Source organism: Tachyglossus aculeatus, chromosome 4, assembly GCF_015852505.1.
Source record: "Tachyglossus aculeatus isolate mTacAcu1 chromosome 4, mTacAcu1.pri, whole genome shotgun sequence".
NCBI classification, from domain to species: Eukaryota; Metazoa; Chordata; class Mammalia; order Monotremata; family Tachyglossidae; genus Tachyglossus; species Tachyglossus aculeatus.
In genome coordinates, this window is record NC_052069.1 from 49,650,422 (window position 1) to 49,670,355 (window position 19,934).

Consider the following 19,934-nt stretch of genomic DNA (forward strand, 5'->3'; position numbering starts at 1 on the left):
TCTCTGAGCCTCAGTGACCTCATCTGCATCTGTAAAATGGGGATTGATTGTGAACCCCACGTGGGACAGCCTGATCACCTTGTATCCCCCCGGCGCTTAGAACAGTGATTTGCACATAGTAAGCGCTTAACAAATGCCATCATTATTATTATTATTGTTAATATTTATCCTGGGAGCAGGAACCCACACAGTTGAAAAATGAGCTCGCTTGGCTTTGGAGGTTAGAGATTATTAGGAACTAAATCACGCTTTTTCCTCTAATAGGAGCAGGCAGGGTTCCCCACAGCACATATGTATATATCTGTCCATCTCTGGAATTGATGGCATAGTGGATAGAGCACAGGCCTGAGAGTCAGAAGGCTATGAGTTCTAATTCCGGCTCCTCCACATATCTGCTGGGTGGCCTTGGGCAAGTCACTTCACTTCCCTAGGACTCAGTCCCCTCATCTGTAAATTGGGGATTGAGACTGTGAGCCCCCATGAGACAGGGACTATGTCCAAACCGATTTGCTTGTATCCACCCCAGTGTTTAATACAGTGCCTGATGTCCAGTAAGTGCTTAATGAATGGCATAATTTTTATTTTTCTATTTATATTAATGTCTGTCTCCCCCCTCTAGACCGTGAGGTCGCTGTGGGCAAGAATTCATTCAGTAGTATTTGTTGAGCACTTACTTGTGAAGAGCACTGTACTAAGTGCTTAAATAATAATAATATTAAATAATAATAATAATAATAAATAATAATGATAATAGTAATCATTTATTAAGTGATTACTATGTGCCACGCACTGTTCTAAGCACTGGGGGCGGGGAGGGAATACAAGGTAATCATCCTGTCCCACGGGGGGCTCACAGTCTTAATCCCCGTTTTCCAAATGAGGGACCTGAGGCCCAGAGAATAATGATGGTATTTGTTAAGCGCTTACTATGTGCCAAGCACTGTTCTAAGCGCTGGGGGAGATACAAGGTAATCATCTTGTCCCACATGGGGCTCACAGTCTTAATCCCCATTTTCCAAATGAAGGAACTGAGGCCCAGAGAATACTGATGGTATTTGTTAAACGCTTACTATGTGCCAAGCACTGTTCTAAGTTCTGGGGGAGATACGAGGTAATCAGGTTGTCCCACGGGGGGCTCACAGTCTTAGTCCCCATGTTACAGGTGAGGTAACTGAGGCACAGAGAAGTTAAGTGACTTGCCCAAAGTCACAAGCTGGCAAGCGGCGGGGCCGGGATTAGAACCCATAACCTCTGACTCCCAAGCCCGTGATCTTTCCACTGAGCTGAGAAGTGAAGTGACTTGCTCAAAGTCACACAGCTGACAAGCAGTGGAGCAGGGATTAGAATCCATGACCTCTGACTCCCAAGCCCGGGTTCTTTCCACTGAGCCACGCTGTTTGTTGTTATGTTGTACTCTCCCAAGCACTTAGGATGGTGCTTTGGCACACAGTAAGCGCTCAATAAATGCGAATGCTTGCTCTCTTCCTCCCTTCAAAGCCCTACTGAGAGCTCACTTCCTCCAAGAGGCCTTCCCACACTGAGCCCCCTTTTCCCTCTCCTCCTCCCCATCCCCCCCGCCCTACCTCCTTCCCCTCCCCACAGCACTTGTATATATTTGTACAGATTTATTACTCTATAATAATATTTACTATTTTATTTATTTTGTTAATGATGTGCATATAGCTATAATTCTATTTGTTCTGACAGTTTTGACACCCGTCTCCATGTTTTGTTTTGTTGCCTGTCTCCCCCTTCTAGCCTGGGAGCCTGTTGTTGGGTAGGGACGTCTCTAGATGGTGCCGACTTGTACTTCCCAAGCGGTTAATACAGTGTTCTGCACACAGTAAGCGCTCAATAAATATGATTGAGTGAGTGAATGAGTGAATCAATCAATCAATCAATCGTATTTATTGAGCGCTTACTGTGTGCAGAGCACTGTACTAAGCGCTTGGGAAGTCCAAGTTGGCAACATATAGAGACAGTCCCTACCCAACAGTGGGCTCAGTCTAAAAGGGGGAGACAGAGAACAAAACCAATCATACTAACAAAATAAAATAAAATAAAATGAGTGAATGAGTGAATCAATCAATCGTATTTATTGAGCGCTTTCTGTGTGCAGAGCACTGTACTAAGTGCTTGGGAAGTACAAGTTGGCAACATATAGAGAAAGTCCCTACCCAACAGTGGGCTCACAGTCTAAAAGGGGGAGACAGAGAACAAAACCAATCATACTAACAAAATAAAATAAAATAAAATGAGTGAATGAGTGAGTGAATGAGTGAATCAATCAGTCAATCAATCGTATTTATTGAGCGCTTTCTGTGTGCAGTGCACTGTACTAAGCACTTGGGAAGTACAAGCTGACAACATATAGAGACAGTCCCTACCCAACAGTGGGCTCACAGTCTAAAAGGGGGAGATAAAGAACAAAACCAATCATACTAACAAAATAAAATAAAATAAAACAGAGTGAATGAGTGAGTGAATGAGTGAATGAATGAGTGAATGAATGAATGAGTGAGTGAATGAGTGAGTGAATGAGTGAGTGAATGAGTGAATGAATGAATGAATGAGTGAATGAGTGAGTGAATCATCATCATCATCATCATCATCAATCGTATTTATTGAGCGCTTACTATGTGCAGAGCACTGTACTAAGCGCTTGGGAAGTACAAATTGGCAACATATAGAGACAGTCCCTACCCAACAGTGGGCTCACAGTCTAAAAGGGGGAGACAGAGAACAAAACCAAACATACTAACAAAATAAAATAAATAGAATAGATCTGTACAAGTAAAATAAATAAATAAATAGAGTAATAAATATGTACAAACATATATACATATATACAGGTGCTGTGGGGAAGGGAAGGAGGTAAGATGGGGGGGATGGAGAGGGGGGACGAGGGGGGAGAGGAAGGAAGGGGCTCAGTCTGGGAAGGCCTCCTGGAGGAGGTGAGCTCTCAGCAGGGCCTTGAAGGGAGGAAGAGAGCTAGCTTGGCGGATGGGCAGAGGGAGGGCATTCCAGGCCCGGGGGATGACATGAGTGAGTGAGTGAGTGAATGAGTGAATGAATGAATGAATGAATGGCAGGCCCCTGCATTGTTATCCTGATTCAAGTGGGAGGGACCTGAGGCTGTTTGACCATCTGCACACAAGGGGGCGCCTGCTGTCCATGGTCTGCTGCTGCTGGGGACCACTGAGGGACATTTCCAAGTTGTTTTTTCCTCAGTATTTGTTCATTTATTCATTCTGCCCTACCCATTGAGCGCCTACTAATTCATTCCGTCGTTCAATCGCATTTATTGAGCGCTTACTGTGTGCAGAGCACTGTGCTGAGCCTGGCTCAGTGGATAGAGCCCGGGCTTTGGAGTCAGAGGTCATGGGTTCAAATCCCAGCCCCGCCAATTGTCAGCTAGGTGACTTTGGGCAAGTCACTTCACTTCTCTGGGCCTCAGTTCCCTCATCTGTAAAATGGGGGTTAAGACTGTGAGCCCCTCGTGGGACAACCCTGATTATCTTGTGTCCCCTCCAGCGCTTAGAACAGTGCCTTGCAGATAGTAAGTGCTTAATAAATGCCATCATCATCATTATTATTATTATTACTAAGCACTTGGGAAGTACAGGTTGGCAACATATAGAGACGGTCCCTACCCACTACTTAATCATTATGGTATTTGCTACGTGCTTATTAGGTGCCAGTTCTAAGTGCTGAGGTGAGAGCTCACCTCCTCCAGGAGGCCTTCCCAGACTGAGCCCCCTTTTTCTTTTCCTCCTCCCCATCCTCCCGCAGCCCTACTTCCTTCCCCTCCCCACGACACTTGTATATATTCATTCATTCATTCAATCAATCATATTGAGCGCTTACTGTGTGCAAAGCACTGTACTAAGTGCTTGGGAAGTACAAGTTGGCAACATATAGAGACGGTCCCTACACAGCAGCAGGCTCACAGTCTAGAAGGGGGAGACAGACAACAAAACAAATAATAATAATAATAATAATAATAATGGCATTTATTAAGCGCTTACTATGTGCAAGGCACTGTTCTAAGTGCTGGGGGTATACAAGGTGATCAGGTTGTCCCACAGGGGGCTCACAGTCTTCACCCCCATTTTGCAGATGAGGTAACTGAGGCCCAGAGAAGTTAAGTGACTTGCCCAAAGTCACACAGCTGACAAGTGGCAGAGCCAGGATTCGAACCCATGACCTCTGACTCCAAAGTCCGTGCTCCTTCCACTGAGCCACACTGCTTCTCTAATAGGTAGGGTAGGGTAGGCCAGATCAGGTAACTGAGGCCCAGAGAAGCCAAGCGTCTTGCCAAAGGTCACATAACAGAGAAGTGGCAGAGCAGGAATTAGAACCCAGGTCCCCTGACTCCCGGGCCTGTGCTTTATCCCCTAGGCCACGCTACTTCTCTTCAGGAACAAAGCTATTCATAACAGAAATGAGTTACTTGTATTTGCAAAGGTAGGCGGGATCATCTTCCACATGGCATATGCTCCTCTGTTCATAATATAGAGAAGCAGCGTGGCTCAGTGAAAAGAGCCCGGGCTTTGGAGTCAGAGGTCATGGGTTCACATTCCAGCTTTGCCAATTGTCAGCTGAGTGACTTTGAGCAAGTCACTTAACTTCTCTGGGCCTCGGTTACCTCATCTGTAAAATGGGGATGAAGACTGTGAGCCCCCTGTCGGACAGCCTGATCACCGTGTAACCTCCCCAGCGCTTAGAAGAGTACGTGGCACATAGTAAGTGCTTAATAAATGCCATCATTATTATTATTATTATTATTATTTGTACAGAGTTATTACTCTTTATTTTACTTGCATATTTACCACTCTATTTTGTTAATGATGTGCATATATTCTGACGGTTTTGACACCCGTCTACATGTTTTGTTTTGTTGTCTGTCTCCCCCTTCTAGACTGTGATTCCGTCATTGGGTAGGGATTGTCTCTATTTGTTGCTGTGAGCCCACTGTTGGGTAGGGACCGTCTCTATATGTTGCCAACTTGTACTTCCCAAGCGCTTAGTACAGTGCTCTGCACATGGTAAGCGCTCAGTAAATACGATTGATTGATTGTACTTCCCAAGCACTTAGTACAGCGCTCTGCACACAGTAAGTGCTCAATACAAACGATTGAATGAATGAATAATCGGGTTGGGGACAGTCCCTGTCCCACACAGGGCTCAAGGTCTTAATCCCCATTTTGCAGATGCGGGAACTGAGGCCCAGGGAAGTGAAATGACTTGCCCAAGGTCACGCAGCTGACAATTGGCGGAGCCGGGGTTAGGAACCAGGTCCTTCTGACGCCCGGGCTCTAGGTTGGAGAATGGCAGGGACCAGCAATTCCTTCATTCATTCAATCGTATTTATTGAGCACTTACTATGTGCAGAGCACTGTACTAGGCACTTGGGAAGTACATTTCAGCAACATATAGAGACAGTCCCTACCCAAAAACGGGCTCACAGTCTAGAAGGTGGGGGAGACAGACAAAAAAACAAAACAAGTAGATAGGTGTCAGTACCATCAGAATGAATCCCAAGGCCCTTGAGTGCTGAAATTGTATATACCACCTCTATTGCATTATACTCTAAGCGCTTAGTACAGTGCTGTTCACAGAGTAAGTGCTTAGTAAAAACGATCTTTTGATGTTTTCTGTGGATTTGGAGGAAGGGGAAAGAGAGAGATCAATGTTGTTGTTATCATCAAGTGCCTTCAAGTCGTTTCTAATTCATAATGATTCTGTGGATGTATGTTTTCCAGGATGTCCTGTCTTCTGCCATAATCCATAACCTTGCTAACGGTTCTTCTGGTATCGTTGTTATGGTCTCTATCGATCTAGCCGCTGATCTGCCTCTTCCACGTTTTCCCTGGACTTTTCCTGGCATTAGTGTCTTCTCCAGAGAATTAGCCCTCCTAATGGCGTTTCCAAAAATATGCTAGTCCAAGTCAAGCCATTTGGCCTTCCAAAGACCACTTTGGCTTAATTTGCTCCAAAACCCATTTGTTTGTTTTTCGGGCAGTCCATGGAATTCGCAAAAGCCTCCTCCAACACCACACTTCAAAAGAATCGATGCCCTTTCTCTCCTTTTTTGTCACTGTCCAATAAGGGATCGTTAACACCCCCAAAACCCCCCAAGAAAAGCAGGCTTCAGGGCCCCTCATTGCCACCAACAGATTGGGGACTCACTTGGTCCCGTGACTGTGCGGGTGAAGGAGAGTGGGGGATTGTTGGGAGAGGCCTGAGAGACTGGAAAGGGAAAGAAAAACGTTTCCCAAAGAAGTCGTGACTTGAGGATGAACTCAGAAGCCGAGAGGTGCGGATGAGTACATGAAGGGGCAAAGGAGAAGACAAACACTCCGATCAACAGGGCCCCCGGAAATCCCAAAGGCTAAAAAAAGGAGAGGACGATGAGGGAGAATCGAAACAAAGGCCGAGAAGCGTGTGACTGCCCATCCTTCCTTTGTAATAGAAGAAACTGCTATTGGTCAGGGGTGAAAGGAAACAGGAACAGATGGGAACTGGGTTCTGATAAAAGAAGTCGGCAACAGCTGTTCCAATTTGGAAGCTAATTAATAGGTACCCCAGTGTTTAGTCAAGTGCTGGCTCATACTAAGTGCTTAACAAATACCATTAAAAAAAAAATGGACTGTGTCCAATCTGGCTTGTATCTACCCCAGAGCTGCTTTAAAAAACAAAGGGTATTTAAGTGCTTACTATGGGCTAGGCATTCAAAATTCTTGCTTACTGTTGGCTCGTTTGAGTGGTGCATGGATGAGAGATGCATAGACCCTTCTAAACTGCAAGCTCATTGTGGGCAGGGAATATGTCAGTTTATTGTTGTCCTCTCCCAAGTCCTTAGTATAGTGCTCTGCACACAGTAACTCCATCAGTATGAGTGAATGAATGAAATGATGCACATCTTCTAGACTGTGAGCCCACTGCAGGGTAGGGACCGTCTCTATATGTTGCCAACTTGTACTTCCCAAGCGCTTAGTACAGTACTCTGCACACAGTAAGCGCTCAATAAATACGATTGATTGATTGATCGATTGATCTTGGGCTCCCAGGTTGACTCAGTCATGAGAATCACCTCTTCTGTGTTCACCTCTCTCTCTCTCTCTCGCTCTCTCTCTTTCTGACCCCCAAAGATCCAGAACTGGCCCAGAAGCAGCGTGGCTCAATGGAAAGAGCCCGGGCTTGGGAGTCAGAGGTCATGGGTTCAAATCCCATCTCCGCCACTTGTCAGTTGTGTGACCCTGGGCAAGTCACTTAACTTCTCTGTGCCTCTTACCTCATCTGTTAAATGGGGATTAAGACTGTGAGCTTCAGGTGGGACAACCTGATCACCTTGTATCCTCCCCAGTGCTTAGAAACAGTGCTTTGCACACAGTAAGTGCTTAACAAATGTCATTATTATTATTATTATTATTATTATTATTATTATTATTATTATTATTATTATTATTATCCCCCAAAGGAGGGGGCAGATGGAAGGAAAGGGCACGCTCCTTCAAAGCTCTACTGAGAGCTCACCTCCTCCAAGAGGCCTTCCCAGACTGAGCCCCCTTTTTGTCTCCGCCTCCCCATCCCCCCTGCCCTACCTCCTTCCCCTCCCCACAGCACCTGTATATATGTTTGCACAGATTTATTACTCTATTTTACTTGTACATATTTACTATTCTACTTTGTTAATGATGTGCAATTAGCTTTAATTCTATTTGTTCTGACGACTTGACACCTGTCCACATGTTTTGTTTTGTTGTCTGTCTCCCCCTTCTAGACTGTGAGCCCACTGTTGAGTAGGGACCGTCTCTATATGTTGCCGACTTGTACTTCCCAAGCGCTTAGTACAGGGCTCTGTGCACAGTAAGCGCTCAATAAATATGATTGATTGATTAGTACAGGGCTCTGCACACAGTAAGCACTCAATAAATGTGATTGAATGAATGAAGAGAACTAAGGGGAGGAGAAGGGAAAATGGTGGTGATGGCAGCGAGAGCTCAGTAGGGTGGGAGAAGCAGCACAGTCACTGCTGTAGGAACCACAAGTCGCTAACCACGCTCCGGACGTTTGCAGACTCCTAATTCAAGCCATCTACTCTATCTTTTTTTTTTATGATATTTGTTAAGTGCTTACCATGTTCCAGACACTGTTCTAAACACTGGGGTAGATGCAAAATAATCAGATTGGAGCACAGTCCCTCTCCCCCAGGGGGCTCACAATCTTAATCCCCATTTTACAGATGAGGGAACGGAGGCACAGAGAAGTGAAGTGACTTCCCCATGGGCCCACAGCAGACAAGTGATGAGGCCGGGATTAGAACCCAGGTCCTTCTGATTCCCAGGCCTGGGCTCTATCCACTAGGCCGTGCTGCTTCTCGTTGGCAAATTCATTCATTCATTCAATCGTAGTTTTTGAGTGCTTACTGTGTGCAGAGCACTGTACTAAGCGCTTGGGAAGTACAAGTCGGCAAATGAGCCGTTTCGGCCCTAATGAGGTCCTGAGCATGGTGAACTGAGGGTGACGTGCCTTCTCTCAAACACTTTGGCTGGTCTCATTTCTCTCCTTGCAATCAATCAATCAATCGTATTTATTGAGCGCTTACTGTGTGCAGAGCACTGTACTAAGCGCTTGGGAAGTACAAGTTGGCGACATATAGAGACGGTCCCTACCCAACAGTGGGCTCACAGTCTAGAAGGGGGAGACAGAGAACAAAACAAAACGTATTAACAAAATAAAATAAATAGAATAGATATGTACAAGTAAAATAGAGTAATAAATACGTACAAACATTGCACCTCTGGCTCTGGGAGTTATCGGGCCTGGGGCTACTTAAGAAGCAGCTTGTAATTCCAGCGTTTAGGGCTGTTTCACCTTCATTCTGTTCAACAAGCTTGCTGCCTGCTCACCTGAGCTTCCAAAATCACTGAGGGCAAGCAAAGCTCACCTCTAGACTCCTCGTGGGCATGGAATGTGTCTGTTTATTGTCATATTGTACTCTCCCAAGCGCTTAGTACAGTGCTGTGCACACAGTAAGCGCTCAATAAATACGATTGATTGATTGCTCTGCACACAGTAAACGCTCAATAAATATGATTGGCAAACAACCCAGAGATGCTTCATTGGACCGGACCCTTAAATCCTCCCCAGGAATGAAGACCCAAGCTCAGACCAAAGCCTGGGTTGATAGATGGCTCCCTCAGTCTTATTTATTGAGTGCTTAGTGTGTGCAGAGCACTGTACTAAGTGCTCGGGAGAGCATCGGAAAGGGGCAAGGCTGGACTGCCCTAATAGACCCGGGTTCTTGGTTTCTGGAACTTGTATCCGTGAATCAGTGGAATTTATTGAGTGTTTACTGTGTGCGGAGAACTAGACTGTGAGCCCACTGTTGGGACTGTCTCTATATGTTGCCAACTTGTACTTCCCAAGCGCTTAGTACAGTGCTCTGCACACTGTAAGTGCTCAATAAATACGATTGAATGAATGAATGAATGAACACACTAAGCACTTGGGAGAAAAGAGACACTGTGGCATCCTGGAAGGAACACTAGTGTGGGAGTCAGAGGACTTGAATTTTACTTCTAGCTCTACTACTCATCTGTTAGGTGAGCTTGGAAAAGTCAATCAATCGATCAGATGTATTTACTGAGCGCTTATTGTGTGCAGAGCACTCTACTGAGCAGTTGGGAGAGTTCAGTTTAACAGAGGTGGTAGACATGTTCCCTGCCCACAACAAGCTTTCAGTCTAGGATTCATTCATTCAGTTGTATTTATTGAGCGTTTATTGTGTGCAGAGCACTGTACTAAGCGCTTGGACTGTACAATTCGGCAACAGAGTCACTAAACTTCTCTGTGCCTCAATCTCTTTGTCTGTAAAATGGGGATTCAGTACCTGTTCTCCCTCCTACTTAGACTTTGAATCTCGTGTGGGCAAGGGACTGGGCCAAACTTATTATGCTATATCCACCCGAGTGCTTAGAACAGTGCTTGTCACATAGTAATCAGCAGCGTGGCTTAGTGGATAGAGCATGGGCCTTGGAGTCCAAAGGACCTTTTCATTCATTCAGTCGTATTTATTGAGCACTTACTGTGTGTAGAGCACTGTACTAAGCGCTTGGGAAGTACAAGTTGGCAACATATAGAGACGGTCCTTACCCAACAGTGGGCTCACGGTCTAGAAGGGTTCTAATGACGGCTCCACCACTTGTCTGCTGCGTGACCCTGGGCAAGTCGCTTCATTTCTCTGGGCCTCAGTGACCTCATCTGTAAAATGGGGATTAAGAGTGTGAGCCCCATGTGGGACAACCTGATGACCTCGTATCTACCCCAGTGCTTAGAACAGTGTTTGGAACATAGTAAGCACTTAACAAGTACCATAATTATTATTACTTAAGTACCAGCCAGAGTAGGTAAACACTGTCCCTGTCACTGGGGACTTTGGTGTTTGGCAATGTGGAGTGTAGAGAAGCAGCGTGGCTCAGTGGAAAGATCCCGGGCTTGAGAATCAGAGGTCATGGGTTCTAATCCCAGTTCTGCCGCTTGTCAGCTGTGTGACCTTGGGCAAGTCACTTCACTTCTGCACCACAGTTTCCTCATCTGTAAAATGGGCATTAAGACTGTGAGCCCCACGTGGGACAATCTGATTACCTTGTATTGCCCCCAGCTCTTAGACAGTGCTTTGCACATAGTAAACACTTAATAAATACCATTATTATAATTATAGTTATTATTATTAATGCTTCTCTGGCCAGCAGTCACATCCTCCTCCCCCACCCCCAGCCTAGAGGTGGCCTCAATCCAGGCACGGGGCTTCCTCCTACCAATTAAGCTCTACCCAGGCTCCACACGACTGCTTTCAGGTTTCTCCAGAAGCGTGTTGTGGACAGGAAATATGTCTACTAGCTCTGCCATATTGTATTCTCCCAAGCGCTTAGTAATAATAATAATATTATTGTCTACACGCGAGTTGCCTACACGCACTGCCTCGAATTCCTCAACAACAACACTCTCCTCGACTCCCCCCAGTCTGGCTTCCATCCCCTACATTCCACGGAAACTGCCCTCTCCAAGGTCACCGATGACCTCCTGCTTGCCAAATCCAACGGCTCATACTCCGTCCTAATCCTCCTCGACCTCTCAGCTGCCTTCGACACTGTGGACCACCCCCTTCTCCTCAACACGCTATCTGACCTTGGCTTCACAGACTCCGTCCTCTCCTGGTCCTCCTCTTATCTCTCCGGTCGTTCATTCTCAGTCTCTTTTGCAGGCTCCTCCTCCCCCTCCCGTCCTCTTACTGTGGGGGTTCCCCAAGGTTCAGTGCTTGGTCCCCTTCTGTTCTCGATCTACACGCACTCCCTTGGCGACCTCATTCGCTCCCACGACTTCAACTATCATCTCTACGCTGATGACACCCAGATCTACATCTCTGCCCCTGCTCTCTCCCCCTCTCTCCAGGCTCGCATCTCCTCCTGCCTTCAGGACATCTCCATCTGGATGTCTGCCCACCACCTCAAACTCAACATGTCCAAGACTGAACTCCTTGTCTTCCCTCCCAAACCCTGCCCTCTCCCTGACTTTCCCATCTCTGTTGACGGCACTACCATCCTTCCCATCTCACAAGCCTGCAACCTTGGTGTCATGCTCGACTCCGCTCTCTCGTTCACCCCTCACATCCAAGCCGTCACCAAAACCTGCCGGTCTCAGCTCCGCAACATTGCCAAGATCTGCCCTTTCCTCTCCATCCAAACCGCTACCCTGCTCGTTCAAGCTCTCATGCTATCCCGTCTGGACTACTGCATCAGCCTTCTCTCTGATCTCCCATCCTCTTGTCTCTCCCCACTTCAATCCATACTTCATGCTGCTACCCGGATTGTCTTTGTCCAGAAACGCTCTGGGCATGTTACTCCCCTCCTCAAAAATCTCCAGTGGCTACCAATCAATCTGCGCATCAGGCAGAAACTCCTCACCCTGGGCTTCAAGGCTGTCCATCCCCTCGCCCCCTCCTACCTCACCGCCCTTCTCTCCTTCTCCATCCCAGCCCGCACCCTCCGCTCCTCCACCACTAATCTCCTCACTGTACCTCGCTCTCGCCTGTCCCGCCATCGACCCCCGGCCCACGTCATCCCCCGGGCCTGGAATGCCCTCCCTCTGCCCACCCGCCAACTTAGCTCTCTTCCTCCCTTCAAGGCCCTACTGAGAGCTCACCTCCTCCAGGAGGCCTTCCCAGACTGAGCCCCTTCCTTCATCTCCCCCTCATCCCCCTCTCCATCCCCCCCATCTTACCTCCTTCCCTTCCCCACAACATCTGTATATATATATATATATGTTTGTACATATTTGTTACTCTATTTTACTTGTACATGTCTATTCTATTTATTTTATTTTGTTAGTATGTTTGGTTTTGTTCTCTGTCTCCCCCTTTTAGACTGTGAGCCCACTGTTGGGTAGGGACTGTCTCTATATGTTGCCAACTTGTACTTCCCAAGCGCTTAGTACAGTGCTCTGCACACAGTAAGCGCTCAATAAATACGATTGATGATGATGATGATGATAATGGCATTTATTAAGAGCTTACTATGTGCAAAGCACTGTTCTAAGTGCTGGGGGGGGGGGTTTACAAGTTGATCAGGTTGTCCCACGGGGGGCTCATGGTCTTAATCCCCATTTTACAGATGAGGTCACTGAGGCCCAGAGAAGTTAAGTGACTTGCCCAAAGTCACACAGCTGACAATTGGGGGAGCTGGGATTTGACCTGTGACTCTAAAGCCCATGCTTTTCCACTGAGTCACGCTGCTTCTCTAAAGTGCTCTGCACACAGTAAGCACTCAGTAAATGAGAAGCAGCGTGGCTCAGTGGAAAGAGCCTGGGCTTTGGATTCAGAGGTCATGGGTTCTAATCCCGGCTCCGCCAATTGTCCGCTGTGTGACTTTGGGCAAATCACTTCACTTCTCTGAGTCTGTTACCTCATCTCTAAAATGGGGACTAAGACTGTGAGCCCCCCGTGGGACAACCTGATCACCTTGTAACCTCCCCAGCACTTAGAACAGTGCTTTGCACATAGTAAATGCTTAATAAATGCCGTTATTATTGTTATTATTAATCCCAGTTCCACCACTTGTCTGCTGTGTGACTTTGGGCAAGTCGCTTCACTTCTCTGTGGCTCAGTTACCTCATCTGTAAAATGAAGACTGTGAGCCCCACGTGGGTCAACCTGATTACCTTGTAGCTACCCCAGCGCTTAGAACAGTGCTTGGCACATAGTAAGAGCTTAACAAATACCAACATTATTATCATTACCAGGTGATTCTGCTCCTCCTGATTTTTGCTCTGAGGAAGAAGATTCCGTTGGCCATAGAACTTATCCAAGTCATGAATAAAACCCTGGGCGACTCTCCTTTCCTGTTCCTCCAGCCACTGTGGACATTTATCATTCTCATTTGCTTCTGGGTGCTGTGGGTCGCAGTCCTGCTCAGCTTGGGGACCGCAGGTGAGTGATGGCGGGATTTCCGGAGCCGCGCAAGAGGATGGCCTAGCGGAGAGAGCGCGTCAGAAGGTCTTGGGTTCTAGTCCCAGTCCGCCGCTTGTCTGCTGTGTGGCCTCGGGCAAATCACTTCACCTCTCTGAGCCTCAGTTACCTCATCTGGAAAATGAGGACTGAGCCTGCGAGTCCCACGTGGGCCAGGGACTGGCACACAGTCAGTGCTTAACAAATTCCACAATTATTCTTGTTAAGAGGCGAACCACCAAGCCCAGGACCTTGGCTTTATGTTTCAAGGAGAAAGCTGCAGGGGCACCATAATGGGGCTTAATATTATTATTATCATTAATAGCTGTGGTATTTAAGAGCATACTATGTTCCAGGCACTGTACTGAGTGCTTGGGCGGTTAAAAGCAAATTGGGTTGGACACAGTCCCTGTCCCACATGGGGCTTACAGTCTCAATCTCCATTTTATGGATGAGATAATAATAATAATAATAATAAAGATGGCATTTGTTAAGCGCTTACTATGTGCAAAGCACTGTTCGAAGCACTGGGATAATTGAGGCACAGAGAAGTTGTGACTTGCCCAAGGTCACCCGGCAGACAAGTGATGGAGCCGGGATTAGAACCCAATAATCTTACTACCATTATTAGTATTTCATGATGGAATTTATTACTAATAACTTACTACGTACTAAGCACTGGGAAAGATACAAGACAATCAGGTTGGACAATGTCCCTCTCCGGCATGTGGCTCGCAGTCTAAGTAGAAGAGAGTAGCGTTTAATCCCCATTTTGCAGATGAGGAAACAGAGGCACAGAGAAGGGAAATAATTTGCCCAAGGTCACACGGCGGACCAGAGGCAGAGGCAGGATTAGAACCCAGGTCCTCTGACTCCCAGGTCGATTCTCTTTCCACTGGGGTCTAGTCTCTAGACCGTAATCTCATCATGCCAGGGAACGTGTCTGTTTATTGTTATATTGTACTCTCCCCAGTGCTTAGTACAGTGCTCTGCACATAGTAAGCGCTAAAAACGATTGACTGACACTGGGACACACTGCTCTTCTTGTCTGCTGTGTGACTTTGGCCAAGTCACTTCACTCCTCTGGTAAACATGTTCCCTGCCTACAACGAGCTTACAGTCTAGAAGGGGAGACAGACGTTAATATAAACAAATGAGAAGCGTGGTCTAGTGGAAAGAGCACAGCCTGGGAGTCATAGGGTCATGGGTTCTAATCCTGGATTCGCCACATCAGCTGTGTGACTTTGGACAAGTCACTTAACTTCCCTGGGCCTCAGTTCCCTCATCTGTAAAATGGGGATGGAAACTGTGAGCCCCACATGGGACAAGCTTGTATCTAACCCAGCACTTAGAACAATTAATCAATCAATCAAACGTATTTATTGAGCACTTTGTGCAGAGCACTGTACTAAGCACTTGGGAAGTACAAGTTGGCAACATAGTAAGCGCTTAACAAATACCATCATTATTATTATAATTATTATTATAGAGAGGAGGGAAATGAGGATTTAGTCAGGGAAGGCCTCTTGGAGGAGTTGTAATTTTAGGAAATCCATTTAAGGTCTTCCCTGAATAACCCCTCATTTCCCCGCACTTTTCACCCTCCCCTCTAATAATAATAATAATATTTGTTAAGCACTTACTTTGTGCAAAGCATTGTTCTAAGCGCTGGGGGGATACAGGATGATCAGGTTGTCCCACGTGGGGCTCACGGTCTTAATCCCCATTTTACAGATGAGGGAACTGAGGCTCAGAGAAGTGAAGTGACTTGCCCAAGGTCACACAGCTGACAATTGGCGGAGCCGGGATTAGAACCCCTGACCTCTGACTCCCAAGCCTGTGCTCTTTCCACTGAGCCACGCTGCTTCCCTCCGTGTTGCCTGTGAATTCTTTAAGCAGTTTCCTACTCATCCCTTCTCAACCCCCTGAGCACTTCCGTGCCTCTCTTTTACTCTCCAATTTCCCCCATCTGGACCTTCTTTTAATGTCCGTCTCCCCCTCTAGACTGTAAGCGCCTTGTGGGTGGGGGTTCGGGTCTGCTCTATTGCATTGTACGCTCCTGAACGCTTAATGCAGCGCTCTGCACACAGTGAATGCTCAAAAAGTGCCGTTGAAAGTTGGAAGTGCGTCTTGGTTGTACTTTGTTCCCTCCCTTTTGTGGCTTATCAGCAAAGTTCAGGTCTCCAAGTGGTATTTGATCCAGCTAAAGGTTTATTTTGTTGTCTGTCTCCTCCTTCTAGACTGTGAGCCCCTTGTTGGGTAGGGATTGTCTCTGTCTGTTGCTGAATTGTACTTCCCAAGCGCTTAGTACAGTGCCCTGCACACAGTAAGCGCTCAATATATACGACTGAATGAATGAATCTGTGAAGTGGGGATACTGAGAGCTCACCTCCTCCAGGAGGCCTTCCCAGGTTGTACATATTTATTCTATTTATTTTGTTAATATGTTCTGCTTTGTTGCCTGTCTCCCCCTTCTAGACTGTGAGCCCGCTGTTGGGTAGGGACCGTCTCTATATGTTGCCAACCTGTACTTCCCAAGCGCTTAGTACAGTGCTCTGCACGCAGTAAGCTGTCAATAAATAGGATTGAATGAATGAATTAGTCTGTAGTGCATAGTTGCGTGGTTTGGATGGAAACCCTCTGTTTGGCAGTTACTGAGAATGAACTGCATTTTGATCGCCCCGAGTCCCAGGCAGTGGAGACACAGATGTCCATGGGAGAAATTACTTCCTTTGTTTGTTTTTGGCACAAAATCTAACCAATCAATCAGTCATATTTATTGAGCGCTTACTGTGTGCAGAGCACTGTACTAAGCGCTTGGGAAGTCCAAGTTGGCAACATACAGAGACAGTCCCTACCCAACAGTGGGCTCACAGTCTAGAAGAGGGAGACAGAGAACAAAACCAAACATATTAACAAAATAAAAAAGAACAGGTATGTACAAGTAAATTAAATAAATACAGTAATAAATATGTACAAACATATATACCAACAAACGCTAAAAGAAAGTCACAGTGATGGCTGTTCTTTCATCTGCTGATATTATTTCCTTTTTTTCTTTCTGTTAAGAGCTCTGATACTCTGTGTCATGCACTGGGATAGATACAAGTTGATCTGGCTGGGTAAAGGTCCTGTCCCACATGGGAATCACATAGATAGGAGGGGGAACAGGTATATATACACCTTTTTTTATGTATATTTGTTTGTACATATTTGTTACTCTATGTATTTGTTTATTTATTTTACTTGTACATATCTATTCTATTTATTTTATTTTGTTAGTATGTTTGGTTTTGTTCTCTGTCTCCCCCTTTTAGACTGTGAGCCCACTGTTGGGTAGGGACTGTCTCTATATGTTGCCAACTTGTACTTCCCAAGCGCTTAGTACAGTGCTCTGCACACAGTAAGCGCTCAATAAATACGATTGATGATGATGAGGAGGTATTGAGTCCCCATTGTACAGATGAGGAAACTAAGGCACCGAACAGGGAAGTGACTTACCCAAGGTCACCCAAGCAGACAGATGGCAGAAGAGGATTTTCCGGGTCCCATGGCTCCCAGCCCGTACTTTTTCCACAAGGCCACACTGCTTCTCTTGAAAACTCATTGTGGGCATGAAACATGTCTGCCAACAGACTCTTCCAAGAGCTTAGTACAGTGCTCTGCATACAGTAAGTGCTAAATAAATACAATTGATTGCTTGACCAGCAGTGGTTCTGGAGGGCTTCTCAAGACCCTTTCCATCAGAAGCCCAAAGGAGAGGGCTTTTAGAGCCATTTGGCTTCCCCCCCAACGCCATCCCCCCTATTTCTAATCCCTCCCCTGCTATTTCTAATCCCCCTTCCGGACTCCTCAGCGCTTCCACTTAAGCACTGATACCCCCACCCTCCCCAAACCCTTTTGGTACATTTAAGCACTAATTTAATAATAATAATAATGGCGTTTATTAAGTGCTTACTATGTGCAAAGCACTGCTCTAAACGCTGGGGAGGTTACAAGGTGATCAGGTTGTCCCACTGGAGGCTCACAGTCTTAATCCCTGTTTTCCAGATGAGGTAACAGGCCCAGAGAAGTGAATTGACCTGCCCAAAGTCACACAGCTGACAATTGGCGGAGCCGGGATTTGAACCCATGACCTCTGACTCCAAAGCCTGTGCTCTTTCCACTGAGCCACGCTGCTTCTCTGTCCTCTTTACAAGTTCCCTCCCATCTGTAACTATTTGAGGGTTTGTCCCCGCTGCTGGATTGTAAACTCCTTGAGGGAAGGGGCAGAGCTAGTCATCAGTCAGTCAGTTGTATTTATTGAGCACTTACTGTGTGCAGAGCACTGTACTAGTTGCTTAGGAGAGTGCAGTATAACAATAAACAGGCATGTTCCCTACCCACAATGAGTTTACAGTCTAGAGGGGAAGACAGGCATTAAGTATAATAATAATAATAATGGTATTTATTAAGCACTTACTATGTGCAAAGCACTGTTCTAAGTGCTGGAGTGGAATCAAGTTGATCAGGTCATCCCACTGGGGGCTCACAGTTTTAATCTCCATTTTACAGATGAGGCAACTGAGGCCCAGAGAAGTGAAGTGACTTGCCCAAAGTCACACAGCTGACAGTTGGGGGAGCCGGGATTTGAACCCGTGACCTCTGACTCCAAAGCCCGGGCTCTTTCCACTGAGCCACGCTGCTAACCGTTTTGCTCTTCCAAGGTCTTAAAGCAGAACTCTGCTCACAGTATGTGCTTAGTAAATAGCAATAATTATTATGGCATTTGTTAAGCGCTTACTATGTGCCGTGCACTGAAATCCTATTGTGTGATTGGTTTGCCAACTTGTACTTCCCAAGCGCTTAGTACAGTGCTCTGCACACAGTAAGCGCTCAATAAATACGATTGATTGCTCTGCTCACAGTAAGCGCTCAATAAATATGATTGATTGATTGATTTGACATGTTTTGTTTTGTTGTCTGTCTCCCCCTTCTTGACTGTGAGCCTGTTGTTGGGTAGGGACTGTCTCTTCGTGTTGGTGACTTGTACTTCCCAAGAGCTTAGTACAGTGCTCTGCACACAGTAAGCGCTCAATAAATACGATTGAATGAATGAATTTGACAGACTGACATATCTGAGATCTGCATCTCTCTCTGCATTATATCATCGGGATATTTTTAGGATGCTTTAATGCTTCTATTAGTAGTGAGGCAGTCAGCTACTTACCCAGATGGTGACTATATAAAATATTTATAAATAAATATAAATAGGTAGATATTTATATTAACGTCTGTCTTCCCCATTCTAGATTGTAAGCTCATTGTGGACAGGGAATGTGTCTATTGTTGCATTGTACTCTCCCAAGTACTTAGTACGGTGCCCTGCACACAGTGAGCGCTCAATAAATACCAATGAATGAATGAATGAATGAATGAAAACTCACAAGGTGGACTAGAAAGTGTCTTCAGAACAGGGAATATGGAATTCAACAATTCTTTCCTGCAAGAGTATAACAATCAAGATATTTCTCCTTTTCAGTAGTCTGAAAAAATGTTTAAGCCCTAGGTAAATATTTGAACTTTCCAAAAGTGTTAAATAGCTGAGAGTGTTAATATTTGTAAATGTGTTTTTAAAAAGAAGATGGGGAAAAGCCAGCTAGGTGTGAAAATAGGATTGATTGGTTTCCACGCCGGATGGAGCCGTTTATTTCTCTAATTACAGATGGGCTGTTGTCAGTCTATTACATAGCTGACAGAGGTTTATTTGTACAGTATTGAAGTTGTCACCGTACAACGATCAAAATCTAAGAATATAGCGGATTAATTATCCAGTTGACACTTATCTGTTAGCAGCAAATCAGTGGCAAGTACTTCACGGTTGTAGAAGAGGGAAAGAGTGGAAAGTGCAGTAACTACCAGAACCAGTAGATGCTGTAAATCTACCACAATTGGAGTCTCTATCCCTCTGGATAAACTTCTCGTGGACTTTTTTTTTTATAATGGCATTTATTAAGCACTTACTATTTGCAAAGCACTGTTCTAAGCGCTGGGGAGGGTACAAGGTTGTCCCACTGGGGGCTCACAGTCTTAATCCCCATTTTACAGATGAGGCACAGAGAAGTGAAGCGACTTGCCCAAAGTCACACAGCTGATAATTGATGGAGCAGGGACTTGAACCCATGACCTCTGACTCCAAAGCCCATGCTCTTTTCCACTGAGCCACGCTGCTTCTCTGACTTTTCCCAGCTTTAGTGCCTGTAGTCCTACAGCAGAATGGATGATTATAAAAAGGGCTTGGTAACCTATTGGAAAAACGTTTTTTCTTTGGTGGGAGGGATCAGGAAATAGGCCTGCCGCTACCCTGTGTGTGGAATGTAGGGACTATAGTGGCAAGTCATTTGATCTGTGCCTCAGTTTCCTGAATTGTAATTTGACCGTGGAA

General features: G+C 45.8%; 1 protein-coding gene across 5 annotated transcripts in view; it reads left to right on the plus strand.

Moving 5' to 3' along the window:
* The window catches only part of SLC44A3 (solute carrier family 44 member 3), a 156,020-nt gene that overhangs the window by 35,028 nt on the left and 101,058 nt on the right, over positions 1–19,934 (plus strand). For all 5 annotated transcript variants that reach the window (XR_005450399.1, XM_038745896.1, XM_038745893.1 and 2 more), the window contains one exon: positions 13,306–13,492. Coding sequence is in view for 4 of the 5 variants with exons in the window: in XM_038745896.1 (XP_038601824.1) it covers positions 13,306–13,492 (187 nt within the window). In the remaining variant the exon portion in view is untranslated. The remainder of the gene's footprint in view (positions 1–13,305; positions 13,493–19,934) is intronic.